At 38.6% G+C, this 15,275-nt stretch overlaps 1 protein-coding gene across 1 annotated transcript; it reads right to left on the bottom strand.

Moving 5' to 3' along the window:
- Positions 1-707: 707 nt before the first annotated feature.
- On the bottom strand, positions 708-10,904 carry LOC111753006 (fibrous sheath-interacting protein 1-like). Its single transcript, XM_064292211.1, has 4 exons — positions 9,775-10,904; positions 6,581-6,758; positions 3,227-3,343; positions 708-1,863 (listed from the first exon to the last, which is right to left on the bottom strand). The coding sequence occupies exons 2-4, from the start codon at positions 6,680-6,682 to the stop codon at positions 1,762-1,764; spliced, it is 321 nt and encodes a 106-aa protein (XP_064148281.1). The 5' UTR covers positions 6,683-6,758; positions 9,775-10,904; the 3' UTR covers positions 708-1,761.
- Positions 10,905-15,275: the final 4,371 nt, after the last annotated feature.

Below are 15,275 nucleotides of genomic sequence, written 5' to 3'. Positions count from 1 at the left end.
CTTTTTTCCCAGAATCTAATTCAGGATCCCATATTGCATTCAGTTGTCATGTCTCCTTAATCCCCTGCAATTTGTGACAGTTTTCAGTCTTTCATGATCTTGACACTTTTGGAGAGTACTGGGGTTCTTTTGTTGAATGTCCCATCATTTGGGGTTATGTTTTCTCATGATTAGGTTTAGGTTATGCTTTTTTGGCAAGAATTCTCCAGAAACGATATGCCCCTCCCAATGTGTCATAACAGGGACACATGCTGCTGACATGTCTTATTACTGAGATCTCGACCGTGACCATGTGTCTGCTGGGTTTCTCCACTTTGTAGTTACTATTTTTCCTTTCTAATTAATAATATCTTGGGGAAATACTATAACACTGCAGTGCAATGGATCACTTTTGTGTGGCCTTTCTAGCTATGGTCTTATAACTCCCACTCAAGTGATTAGGCAAGACCTTGCAGATATGGTAATTGTAGCCCATCAAAGGGATCAGTCGGTTTTGCCATCCCACTGGGCTTGAAATGAGCCATCCCAGAGACAGGAAAGAGAAGCTCCCACCACCACCAAGGAAGAATAGCCAGGAGCCAGCACCTCCTTTGGACCCGGGGTCCCTACTCCCAGAAGCCCCTGGAACCAGCAGACAAACAGCGAGCTATAACCTTGAAGATGGCAAGAAGTGGTGGCAGAGAAGTAGCAGCAGAGAAGCGGCAGCAGAAACCCAGCAGCAGAGACCTGGCAGCAGGAGACAGCACAGTGGGCTTCCCAGCCCAGGGAGACAGAAAGCTGAGTGACTTCGGGCAGAGGCCAAGGGCCTGGGAGAGGCGTGCCTGCAAGCACGGCTGGGAAGAGGCTAATGGAAGAACTGTATCCTGGGTGTTCCCAAGCCTGAACTGTAACTGTTACTTCCCTAATATACCCCATACTTGTAAGTATTGTCTGTGAGTTCTGTGTGGCCATTGCAATGAATTATGGAACTAGGCAGAGAAGTAGAGTGCCATGGGAGGGGCAGCTGGTGTCAGATGGCGGACAGAGGACGCATGTCTGACCTCTGCCTCACAGGAGCCAGCCTTGGGCTGTTGATCTTGACTCTCCTTCCTCCTTGTGAAGTTAGAGGTCAGACACCACCCCCATGCATTCTTATAACACTATGCAAACACCCTGTTTCTCCTAAACTTTCACCCATAATTATTGCATCCTGCAATAATTATTACGGTTCACCACTAAGTTTTGGGTGGTTTGCTACGTAACAGTTGATAACTGGAACAATTTTCCTCATTTTTAATGGTCCCACGTTAATTCGTTGTATGAGTGTGCCACAGTTTGTTGAGACCCTACTGATGAACATTTAGATTATTTGTTTGCTCATTTTTTCAATTAGTCATAATGCTTCGTTGGCCATCCTTGGGTAATTGTTGCATTATTAGCTTCAAATAAATTCCTAGAAGAGAAATTACTTAGTCAAAGGGGTTGGGCTTTTTAAAGACTTTTATTCATATAGAAGGGAAGTAAAGTCAAAGACAAGCTTCGTCTATTTTCCACTTTTCTCTGCCCTGTCCCCTTCACCTCTGGGCAGATACAAGCCCATGAAGACCCTTGAAATATACCTAAGCTCAGGGTAGTTCTATACAATCCTACCTAATGTGATCAATTATTTCCCTTCAAGAAGAGTTAAACTCACAAAGAGAAAAAGAAATCTGACTGGGAATTTTACTTTAATCTAAATATTCTATGACTGAGATAAATATAAAGACAAATGACACCTCAGTCTTACTCACCAACAGTTTCTTCTGATGCTGCAGTCAAAGCCAAAAACTTTTTTGTATTTTCTATCTCCTCATTACTTCGCAAAGCGTCACTGTTTTCTGCAGACTAATGAAAGAGAAATGAAAGTTTAAACATGGGGAAAAGGCGGCTATACTAAGTGATATTTTTTTGAATTCTAACATGCCTCTCAACAGTGTCCATACTACCAAGAAGGCTCGGACTATTTTTATTCCTTCAATTAGGAAATCTGTTAATGTCCCTGTTCCAGAGATATTCTGTCCATCGGTATTTCCAGGTAGAGTTGGAGAACATGTAAACCATTGTATGATAATTACTCTGCTTAAAGTTTCTTAAGTTTCTGCTTCATATTTCTAGAACTAATGAGTAACTCATAAAGGTACACCATCAAATCGAAATTTTAGGCATTTCAAGATTGATACTGTGTTTTATTATGTTTACATTTATGATTCTTGTTCGAAAGCAAGTAAAAACTTGCTTTGAGATTGAAAATAAATAAATGACAGGCTTTTTGTACTAAAATTGACCTAAATTATTTCTCTAATTTTAAGCATTGCAATTTTAATGTTGCTTTGTTCCTATCCCAGTGGTGCTCCTTAATTCATACTATTGTCTACGAAAATCCTCCTAAATCAGTCAACTGATCAAGGAGGACTTTACCAAAAATAACCCAATATGCTATTGCAATGTTCCTTTGAGGGATAAAGTTCAAATATGAGCCAATGGCTATAAACCAAGTCAATGCCAACATGACCAACCACTTAATACTACAGAGAATAAGAGGTTCAAGAAGACCAAAAAGAAAATTTACTATAATTTGTGGAGACAAAAGCAAAACAGAGCATGGTCCCAGACTTCAAGCACTTTGCAGCTTCCTGAAGAGATCTTGGCCAACATATGAAACAGCAGACTCCCCAGCTTGTTTGTCACAAAGGCTTGCTCTGTTTTATTTTGCTGAACTGTTTTTACATATGACATAAAGGTCTGAAGTAATAATATTAACCAGGGGATCAAATTTCTGTGTATTTGTCTATTTAGCTCCAAACCTTAAATTCTAAGCTCCCTGAAGATAAAGCAGACATATATACTTGGATGAAAGTAGCCACCACACCCCTTTGTATTCCAGAGATGGAGGAGCCCTAGCTGGACACCAGTAAGAGGTGTCTACTGGGCCTGTGCACAGGGAATGAACACACCAGCACAGTGTCTGAAGTCTGGAATGCTGCAGACCAAGTTACTTTCTCTGTTTCTAGAAAAATCCCTCTCCATCTCCCACTTTCTCTCTCTCATACACACATACACACACACACACACACACACACCCCACTACCTCCAAAATAAATCAACACAGGCAAATCACATTAACCACTACGCTACAGTCTACGCTTTTCTTGCTCATCTTAAAGGAAATTGTTTCTTACATGTCAGTATATGGTTATACAATTCTTACCTTAAGTTCTTCCCACAGCTTTATTCTCATTTCTAGACCTTGCTTCTTAACTTCTTTTTCTCTGTCCTGTCTCTTCACCAATACTTTATCAAGCCTCTTCATCTTCTTAATAGCATCCTGAAGTTTAAAATCTAATTCGTTTAATTTGGGTTCATCTATATTGTGTTGAAAGTAGGAATGAGTTTGATATTCAGTAAAACCATAAAGTTTTGTTTTGTATTTACTATTGGTGCTTTGATTCAACAAATATTTCTGGCCGATAGTACCAACTAATATTAGTGCCATATATCTTGACTTATGAGGGGCTTTCATGTGTATTTTCTCATACAATTAACTAAAACTCCTATGAAATAGACATGTTATCTATTTTACAGTTGACACAACTGGGCCCTTTCAAATAGCTAATAAATTATAACATAAGAATTCAGAAGTAGGCCTCTTATTATTTCAAAACCTAATCTCTTTCTCCTTCATTCAGCTATACTTTCTATTTGTATAACTAACACATAGGGAATAAGACACAGACAATATCCTCAAGTTGCTTCAGACTAACCCAGACAGAAGGCACGTACACAAATAGATACACTGAAAAAACAGCATCTCACAAGTGACACAAAGTGCTTCCAACATATAGAAACAAACTCAGACAAGTCCTGCATGGCACCAGACACCTGTTTTCTCTGCCCTCCCATCTGTTGTGGGTAATTGATGGTAACTTACTTAAAGTTAGGGACTCTTTGGAACTTTTGCCATTCAAATTTTAACTTACGATTAATGATGATACTCGAAGTTAACATGTATAGGGTTACCTACTAGGCATGGTGTTAAGACCCTTACGTAAATACATTGTCTTACTTAATCCTCATCACAAGCCTGTGAGGTGGTTTAATTACTGTCTCCATTTTATAAGTTAGTCAACTGGCGCTAAATTGGAACTGAGTTACATACATACGCAAGGTGGTATAACCAGTAAGTGTCCGAGTTGGGTTCCACCCCAATCAATGACTATAGACCCAAAGCTCTTAACCATCAGGCAATACTCCCTCTGTGAAGTCAGAAGAAAGATGAGAATTTGGCTCAAATATTTAAGTTCTCAGCACCACCCCTACTTGTTAGGTCATTAGAAATGGCATATTATACAAGAAAGGCCCACCTCAGCAACTTCTGAAAATCCAAAACCTCCACTGGGGTTGCCCTATGATCCCTGTCACTTCCTCTTTAAGGAAGAAAAGAGATGGTTTTCGAGGGAACAAATTTATCCAAAAAGAATACTGACCTTACTAATAAGGAGGCTCTGCAGATCTTACTGTTTACATACTTCAGATGCAATAGCCTCTAGGTCTAACGTCCAACTGCCAATCTAGCATTCTCAGGCTCCCTTTACAAGCAGGCATTTTGAAGGAGCTCAGACAGAACCCAAATACTACGACATAAATTGGGCCGATAGCTCATCTCACCTATGATACCCTGTTTCCTGATAACTGTAATCCTGAGTCGCCTGACCTGACCTTGAGAGCTGAGCCTCAGCCAAAACATCTTTTAAACCAGCAGTTCTCAAACTCTTTGCTTTCAGTTCCCCTTTACACTCTTAAAATTAATTGAGAACCCAGAATAGCTTTTGTTTATGTGGATTATATCTATTGATAATTACCATATTAACACTGAGAAATACTGTAAATATCAATTCATTTTAAAATAATGATAAACCCATTACATGTTAACATAAATAACACATTTTTAAACATTTTCCCTAAAAAATTAGGGAGAAAAGTGGCATTGTTTTAAATTTTGAATAGCTGGGTTAATATAAGACAGCTGGGTTCTCCTGTCTGCTTCTACAATCTATTATTGCAACCTGTTGTTTTGGTCGAAGTCTATGAAGAAAACCCGACCTCACATAGATATATAGTTGGAAAAAAGGAAGGAGCAATTTAATAGCCTTTTCAGATAATTGTGGATATTCTTCTCTGATGCTACACCAAAACTCAACAAGTGGTAGTTTCTTAACGTTTAGTTATATAACGTCAACCCTGAAACTGTATCAGCAAACACTTTGTCGTGATCCATTAAAATCTGTGGGCCTGTCTTACAAGTTGAGTGGATTTGTTACCCATGCACGGCTGTATAACACCCTGCATTGGCCTTTCGGAGAACAGTGGTTCACTGAACGCTTACAGAGACCTTCAAGGTCTGCGTTTTACATTTCACCACATAATATTTTTAAAAATCACATTTGTTAATCTCACCACCAATTTTATCAGAAAAGTCTAAGTATTGGGAGGCAGTCAGGCTTACAGTGATAGACACAAGTTTTCCAAAATTCTAATTTTCACTTGAAAGCTCAATTTTATCATTGGCAACAAATACTGGCAATTGTTTTCCTTGAAGTGAAAGGCTCACTTATTGGTTTTGTTTTTTTAGTGTCTGCCCAATACCCAAGTCTGAATGATAACAGTTTGTCTGGCAGTCATTCTTTCAAGTAAAAGTGGCGGTCCATTAAAAAAATGACTAGTCCAGCTCTCTAACCATCAAGATAACCCTCACACTTCCGCATACAGCAGAATCGTTTCATGTGGACTTTCCGTTTTGCCACACTGCCTATTAAAAGGATGAATAATTTTTACTTCTTCATCAAGGACATTTTTGAATGACACTGGCTGTTTTTTGTTTGTTTGTTTCTGCCATTGCCTTCATTGGTAGCGAAGAATACAATGTCTAGTAACAATTGGGTGCCACTGCCTTGATTCCTGCTCAGACACCAGCAGTAAAACCATCACACTACTACTGCTCTTGTACCATCAGTGCAAATACTAACAGAGTTGGCAAAAAGACAAATACCGCAGCAGTATTATTATGAAAATAGCTTTTTCTTTTTGGAGCCCCTGAAAGGGTCTCAGAGAATGCCCCTGGCGCTGCAAACAACATTTTGAGAACTGCTGTTCTAATTCAATCTGACCAAAATTAATTTAGTAACCATGAAAAAAAATCACCTTTGTAAAATCAAAATATTATTAAAGCCGAGTGGGACTATCCCTTAAAGAGTATATATACTTTACAGATATATTTTATTGTGCATAAATCAAGCCACAAATGCAGAAGGCTTCCTTCTTCATTCATGTAAAACAACCACAACAAGTTTATTAAATGGCATATTTTATTATTTTTCTAAGGGTGTTTAAGGGCTCTTAATATGATTCCGAATAAAAATTGGTGACTGCTTGTTCATAAAAAGTATGTCTTTTTTTTTTTTTGGTTTATTATTTCTACTTAGCTGTTAAAAAACATATGTAATTATAATATTTTAAATATAACACCTGTAACTATTATTAGACAGTCACTGAATGAGTATCATACCTGAACACTCAGGGATTGTCTGATGTTGAACAAAGTCCAGGTCTTCATCTGACCCCACATCAGCCAACTGTATTGTCTCCAAGAAGTTTTCCCCTTTCTCATTGTCGCTGTTTCTACTTTCCTCTGTGCTTTCTGAGTGGCCTTCCTTACCAGAGTTCAACTTGATTGCAGTATCAACCTAAAAATAATGTCCAAAGAAAAAGTTTCCAAATAATAATATATTTTTTAAAACCTTAAAAATTCTAGAATATTTCAGTCCTAATGAAAGTATATATGGGAACATACATATATACACAGAATAGTATTAAAGTATTCTAGAAATCTAATGTTTTTTAATTAAATGTAATGCACACCGGGCCGTCTCCTAGTCCCAGAACCCGGATGTCAGAGCATTCACTCTGAGCACCAGTAACCAAGAGTGGGGAGGGCACATCCAGGCTTCCTCAAGGGGCAGCCTGGCCACCTTCTCGGAGCTCTCAACCAGGGCCATGTGGCCAAGCGCTGGCTCAGTGTGGACCTTGGGGTTTGAGGTTCCTAAGTTCTGGCTTGTGATCTTGGCTTCTTCTTATTGTTAGCTGCTACTGAGGAGATTTCAGCTCACAGTGACCCCGTTTGACAAAACAGAACTGCCCCATAGGGTTTTCTTGGCTATAACCTTCACAGAAGCAGATCACCGGGTCTTCTCCCCAGGAGCTGCTGGCTACGTTCAAACTGTCAAACTTTTGATTAGCACCTGAGCATTTAACCACTGCACCACCAGGGCTCCTTTGTAGTATAGGAGAAAATAGATCCAGTATACTATGCAACTAGTTGTTGGAGGACCAACTTAGAAATAGACAAAACAACGTCCACCTTATGTATCCTCGGGATTGTTGTGGAGGATCCTCTGTTTAAAGACACACTTCTGTCAAAGGCTGGATAAAGCCTGAAATTCCATAGTATCTAGTAAATCTTTTTTTTTTTTTTAATTTTTTTTTTATTGTGCTTTAAGGGAAAGTTTGCAAATCGAGTCAGTCTGTCACACAAAAATTTATATACACCTTGCTATATACTCCTTGAAAACTCTATGGGGCAGTTCTACTCTGGCCTATAGGGTCGCTATGAGTCGGAATCGACTCGATGGCACTGGGTTGGGATATACACCTAGGTGCTCTCCCCCTAATGAGACAGCACATTCCTCTCCACCCTGTATTCCTGTGTCCATTCAGCCAGCTTCTGTCCCCCTCTGTCTTCTCATCTCTCCTATAGACAGGAGCTGCCCACATAGTCTCATGTGTCTACTTGAGCCAAGAAGCTCACTCCTCACCAGCATCATTTTCTGTCTTATAGTCCAGTCTGAAGAGTTGGCTTTAGAAATGGTTCCAGTCTTGGGCTAACAGAAGGTCTGGGGACCATGACCTCCCGAGTCTAGTAAATCTTTAAGTCCATATGATTCTGTGAAAGTGCTAAAATTGCTAGAAGAGGTTACATGAACCCTGTTAGTCATTTATATCTTGACATAAATTAATTCAGCAGAGCTTTCCCAGGAAATGGATTCTCATATGGGGTAATATAGTATATACAAAAGTTGACTAGATGTTAGCAACATACTTGTATAGCAAGCTCCAGGGTACACAAAGCCCTTTGTGTATGTGTATTACCCCATAGAAAACCCTGGTGGCATAGTGGTTAAGAGCTATGCCTGCTAACCAAAAAGTCAGCAGTTTGAATCCACCAGAAACTCCTTGGGAACCCTATGGAGCAGTTCTACTCTGTTCTATGGGGTCGCTATGAGTTGGAATCAACTCAGCGGTAACAGGTTTGATTCCAACTCTTAGAATGAGCACGAAACAACGAAGCAAAAGATAAAACTGGAGAATTAAAGGCAAACTTTGCCTACTTCACAATTTTTCCCATGGTTCCCCACCCCACTAGCTATCAACCACCTTCCTCATCCCACACCAATAGCCTGTTTCTATTCTTCCTGCTCCTCCTACCCTGTGGCCTATGTGTGTGATTTTTCTTTCTTCTTCATTCTAAACCCCACATTCTACCCTCATTTTTCATTACTCCACGCCCCTCACTCCATACCTTCATGTTAGCTCCAGGAAAGGACATTCTGTAAATAAAATTCTTCCAAACAATTAGATTCCTTACCTGAAACCCAGGGGATTTTTATGTAAATTACAACTATTGGCTCTTTCCAGAAAAACATTCATAAGAAAAAATAAGCCAAAATCCCTAGCTGTAAACTGGATACACACTGGGATCATCCAGGTAGATGCACCTGCACAAGATTTAGGATGCAGACCGGAGGCAGAGGCCACCTTCCTAAGCTCCTGCAGGCAGCTGGCAGGAAATGCGAAAGGCAGGGTCTCTGCATACCTATCTAGCCACCAGCTTTGTGGTTCTGAATGACTTGTGGCAGTGCTGGGAACAGCAGCAGCAGCTGGAAACCAATAATCCAGGAGAAAACCCCTCCCACAACTTTCTTTCCTGCAGGTCTTTTGATGGTTCGGTAGGAAACGAATTCTTGTATTCAATCCCTGTAGTTCTTTCTGTTTCCTGAACTAAATCATGACAGACAAAAACTTCCAGAGTTTCATAATGCAGAGTCTAGTCCAAAAATCAAAAGAATAAATGAGTATGGATTCATAATTTTGCAATTTTCTTTCACCATAAGACAACATTTTCGTTTCCCACAACCTTAAGGAGAATAAATTGTCCCATATCACAGATGAGAAAACCAATTCTTTTTAAAAAATCAAGTTTAGATATTTCAAGAAAAGGAAAAGAGACTACTAAGGAAAAGGAAGGGAAGTCGTGGCCAGATAATGTACCTATCAAGCATATACCACATGATCTTTACCCAAACCATTTTTTTTAAATAAGAATTCTTTTTCATAGTAAGAATCAATGGTGACATATTAGAATACAAAGGTTTCTTACAAAAAGTTAACAAATAAGCCTTAACAAAGCAAAACCGTGAACAAATTAGCCACAAAGACAGGAAGGGAGGAAGGAAAGGAGAAAGGAAAGAAAAAGAGTATTTTCATCTTAGACATTCTAGAGTAAAATCCAAGAAATCTATGGGTGTTCCCTGAGTCCACCCTCTAAAGAAAAACCTTAAATTGGATCTTAACAACAGCCTTGGTTTCATCAATTGCTGAGAGGTCAGGAGAAGTAGTTTAAATGATTTCTCATCTGTAAATTACCTTGAAGGACCCTGGTTCTGGTGAGAGAACCTCTAAAGAAGCATTTGAACCTCTGCTCCCAGCATGTTTTCTTGAACTTGAAGCTGGTTTTGAAATGCTATCTAGATTTCCCTTTATAATATCCATTGATATGCTGCAAACAAAAAATTAAAAAGCAAGTTATAGCATAGATGTTTAAGCGTTTCATTAGTTAATGTTACAATGCAGTTAACTCAGAGCCTTTGTTATAAAGAAGTCACATTAAGGGTTCCCCAATTTCATCAAAAGATATTTTATATTTTATGTACACGGATTATTAAGTCTCATGCTAGTATAGGTGCAATGCATGCTGCCCAGGATGCCAGATCCTGAAAGTGGCTAAAAGGGAACACAGAAATGAATGCCACCTTAATGGCTTCCTGTGTCTCCAAGAGAAAGTGTTTACTCTGCCCTTGGCCTTCCCTGAAGGGACACTCAAGGGACACCAATGCCTCTCAAGCAAGATCCACGCTCACCTCATAATGATTTGCTAGGGCCTCTCTGCTGCCTTCTGGTTTTGCCTTCCTTCTGCTAGCCTTTCCACTCTAGCCTGGGCTTCCCTCCCAGCTCTGAATTCCCTTCTCCTTGCCTCTACATTTTCATGGAATACTAGTGCCCAGGGCACTGTTCTGATGCTACCAACCTTCCCCTGCTAACACCTATGATTCTACTTCTGCCCTCTGATGCAACAGAGAACAAAATCTACTTCCTCTACTATAGGACAGACTTTCCTTATCTGGCTCCACCAACTACCATCAAGTGATTCCAACTCATAGCAACTCTATAAGACAGAGTGGAACTGCTCAATAGGGTTTCCGTCTTTCTCCCACGGAGCAGCTGGTAGGTCCAAACCTGGTGACCTTTCAGTTAGCAGGTAAACACTTAACCACTGCACCACCAAGGCTCCTTATTATCTAGCTAGACATCGCCAATCTCTTCAACTCTTCTTCACGTGATACTGTTTGCAGGCCTCTCTCTACCCTGGCTGCTCTATTCCCAACGCTGCTTTCTAAAGCTGGAAATTCTAGGCACACTGGCTTAAGCTAGAGAGAGAAATTGGGCTTTGCAGGCACATTCATTCTTCAAAACGGCAACCTGGATCAAGAACATTCCAGATTTCTTCAGTAATGTTGAAGGATATACACATACTGGATAAAATGGAAGCAACAGGGAGAATTCCAGGTTTTGCCTCTCAATACTTACATGTAAATAGATATCTTCCAACAACTCCTTTCCTAAATTCCTACTAATTATGTATTAGACCAGTTATCTAATAACAGAGTGAAAAAAGGCAACGTTTCTTCCCTGGCAAGTATAATGTCATGGATTGAACTGCATCCCCCAAAAATATGTGTCAACTAGGCTAGGCCATGATTCCAAGTATTGTGAGATTGTCCACCATTTTGTCATCTGATGTTATTTTCCTATGTGTTGTAAATCCTACCTCTATGATACTAATGAGGCAGGATTAGAGGCAGTTATGTTAATGAAGGAAGACTCAATCTACAAGGTTAGGTTGTGTCTTAAGTCAATCTTTTTTGAGACATAAAAGAGAGACAGGAGACCTCATACCACCAAGAAACAAGAGCCAGGATAATAGTGCATCCTTTGAACCCGGGGTCCCTGCAATCAGAAGCTGCTCGACCAGTGGGAGAATGATAACAAGGACCTTCCCCCAGAGCCGACAGAGAAAGGCTTTCCCTGGAGCTGGCACCTTGAATAGGACTTCTAGCCTCCTAACTGTGAAAGAATAAATTTCTCTTTGTTGAAAGCATCTACTTGTGGTATTTCTGTTATAGCAGCACTAGCTGACTAAGACATATAACAACGTCCTTCTCTCACCCTACAAAATGATCCATCCACCTTTCTTCCTTTTTTTTGAACAACAGAGGCAGAGACCAGAGAAGTTTTGGCAACAGGAGGAAGCACAAACATAAACAACCTGAAGCCCCCCCGAGGGGCACGGAGGGATAACACGGTTTCGTCTCCAGCCATTCAATGTGCCAAAACTGATGCTTAAGGGAGCAGTAGGTCAACTCTTTCCATCTCAGTAAATGAAAAAGGCACTGATGTCAACATAATTCAAACTCGGCAAAAGGGTTTGGGCCCACTCAGGAAGGCACTGACATTATTATTGTTGGATGACAGATCACCCTGACCCGATACATAACAACCAAAAAGCATAAGTCACCAAGAGGCCAAATGTCTTGAAAATGCCTAAGCACCCTGTCAAGGGGGACTTATCGTGGCTCACAGAGGGAGCAATGAGATGGAAGCCCGTGCAGAGCCGGTACAATACACGTGAAAAAAGGGAGAGACACAGTAACTGCCAATGACGTGAATCAGCTAAAAGGCTCCAGAAATCTTTCACTTTGCTTTAGAAACAGGCCTGTTCTATTGTGTTTGCTCCTGAAAATAATATAGTTACAGGGTAAGTGGAGATATAACTGTGAGCCTGCCCTATGAATTTGGCCATGTAGAAAAAACTATCCATAAAGGGCAATGAAATAGGCTCTAACAGATGTATCTGAGTGTTTGAGAAGAAATGCCATTAGGCACACAGAAATTCCACAAGATAAATAAAGTCTTGTACTAAAAAGAAAGCAAACAGTATTTAAATAATTATAAGAATATAAGCACCGAATGTTGATTTAACCAAACATGTAACTTCATTATATTGAGAGTATGTGGGAAGGAGTGTGTAAAGGTAAGAAGTAGTATAATCTAATATATCATAGCAGCAAATCAAAGAGAATGTCCAAACATTTACAAAGCCCAAAAAATAGTTAAATAAGCATAATATGTAAAAGTTCAAGATGGCTGCCTCTGGGGAGTGAGTCTAGAGACTGCTTTTTTTTTTCATTGCACATGTTATAGAAATGTTTGACATTTTTAATCACGTTAATGAAATAAAAGTAAAAACTTATTTTAAAAATAATAAATGTAAAATATGAAATCTTCAAGGGGTTAGAAGGAAACACAAAAGGAAATTTATATAATCATAAGGTGGGTAATAACTTACTAAGCATGACATCAAGAACATAAATCAAACAGGAAAAGACTAATAGACTCAATTATATAATATGTAATGCTCATGAGTCTTGAACATAAAATGGAATTCTAAATAAAAATAAAAGGCACTGAGAAACTGGGGGAAATATATGCATCATACACGATATACAAAAGTTTAATAAACTTACATATTTAAAGACCTCTTACCATTCAATATGAAAAAGAAACATTCTAATAGAAAACTGCCTAAGGCCATAAATAAGAAATTCACATACAAAAAGAGAAAAAAAAAAGAGGAGGGGGAGAGATGGAAGAAAAGGCAAATTGTCAATAATATTGCTTTAAAAAAAAAAGTACAATTTCTCTAATTGAAGGACTAGTCAGAAAGAGGCCTGAAAGATGGTCACACATCAAGGCAGTAAGAGTGATGGTTTGTGATTTGTTGGGTTCATGGATATTCTCGTGTCCGTTTTTCTCGGTTTTCTTGTCTTGGTTATCTAATGCTGCTATAACAGAAATACCACAAACAGAAGTTTATTCTCTCACAGTCTAGTAGGCTAGAAGTCCAAATTCAGGACATTAGCTCCAGAAGGCTTTCTCTGTTGGCTCTGGAGGAAGGTCCTTGTCATCAACCTTCCCCTGCACTAGGAGTTTCTCCCCACAGGAAGCCTGAGTTCAAAGGACACGCAGTGCTCCCGGTGCTTCTTTCTTGGTGGTATGAGGCCCCCCTGTCTCTCTGCTCGCTTCTCTCTTTTATATCTCAAAAGAGACTAGCTTCAGACACTATCTAATCTTGTAGATCTCATCAATACAACTGCCACTAAGCCAAGTGACAGGATTTACAACACGTAGGGAAATCGTATCAGATGACAAAATGGTAGACAATCAGAGAACACTGGGAATCATGACCCAGCTAAATCAATACACATATTTTTGGGGGACACAATTCAGCCCACAACAACTCTGATTATATTTTCCAATTTTGTATAATAATGTTTCTTAAAATTTTTATTTATTTTATTAAAATTTCTAGTATATAATAAAAAAAATTTTTTTTAATTTTTTTAAAGGTATTCAAAAATAAATTAAAATTTCCCAATGTCCCCCCACCCTGAGCTAAACATTCCTGGTATGTTTCTTCTCCATTTTTGCTTTATGCCTTCTTTCAACAAAATTGGATTCATGTATTTCTCACTTAAAATTACATGATAAACATTTCTCATGTATTACATATATTTATACATTAAATAATTTATGATCAAGTTCTAATTGTAATAAATTGTTAACATACACCAATTCAGATAGCATTCATTTCAAACAAGATTAAACCTTTTTCTACAAACTTGTGAGGAATATAACTACCATGGATGATTTAAAACCAAAATTAGAACATGTGGCTGCTATAATCTGATATTTTTGGATGAATGGGAGAATCAAAAGTAAATGAACCCTCCTCTGTTTAGTAATTATAAACAGCCAACCTAAAAAAAAAAAGTGAAATTACATTTATTTTCATGTCTAAAAAGTTACTTTATAGTCTGGTTTTTACTTCATATATTTGTTTACTATGTGAAAAATACTTGCTCTTAAGAGAAAAGAAAACAAATAATACAAAAAAAATTTAAGTTAAAATTCACCTCCCCTCAAGAGTCAGTGCTAAGAGATTTTTGTAGGTCTCGTTTTTTTTGAGGCGTATGCAAATCTCTTATCCTTATACCCACCTACACCTCCCCAACACTAACACACATATGCACACAAGTACCACGGCACTTTGCAACTTCCTTTTTTCACTTAACAATAAATTTTGGAGATTTTTCTACATCAGCATTTATAGATAGACTTCATGCTTTCACATGGTACCATGGTATTTTATTGCACAGATGTAGCTTTTTTTTTTTTAATCTGCTTATTTAGGTTGTATATAGAGTATTGGCTCTTAAAAACAAAGCTACCCACATTAAAAAAAAAAATTACTCAAAATGGATCACAGACTTAAAAGTAGAACCTAAAGCTATAACATTTCTAGAAAATACGTGTGACTTTGGGTTAAGCAAAAAATTTCTTAGATACACCATCAAAAGCATGATTCAGGAAAGAAAATATTGATAAATTGGAATGTACAAAATTTACTTGTGTTCTTCAAAACACATTGTTAAGAAAATGCAAACGAAAACCACAGACTGGGAGAAAATATTTGCAAAACACATGTCTGATAAAGGACTTGTATCCAAAATATACAAAGATGTCTCAAAATGAAATTAAGAAAACAAAAAATCTGAACAGACATGTCACCAAAGATGTATGGATGGCATACATTAGTCACTACAAAAACAAACACCCATTGCCATGGAGTGGATTCCGACTCATCAGTTACCCTATAGGACAGGGTAGAACTGCCCCATAGGGTTCTGAATGAGCAGCTGGTGAACTAGAACTGCAGACCCCTTGGTTAGCAGTCAAGCTCTTAACCA

Source organism: Loxodonta africana, chromosome 10, assembly GCF_030014295.1.
Source record: "Loxodonta africana isolate mLoxAfr1 chromosome 10, mLoxAfr1.hap2, whole genome shotgun sequence".
Lineage (NCBI taxonomy): Eukaryota > Metazoa > Chordata > Mammalia > Proboscidea > Elephantidae > Loxodonta > Loxodonta africana.
This window is presented reverse-complemented; position numbering and strand designations above follow the sequence as displayed.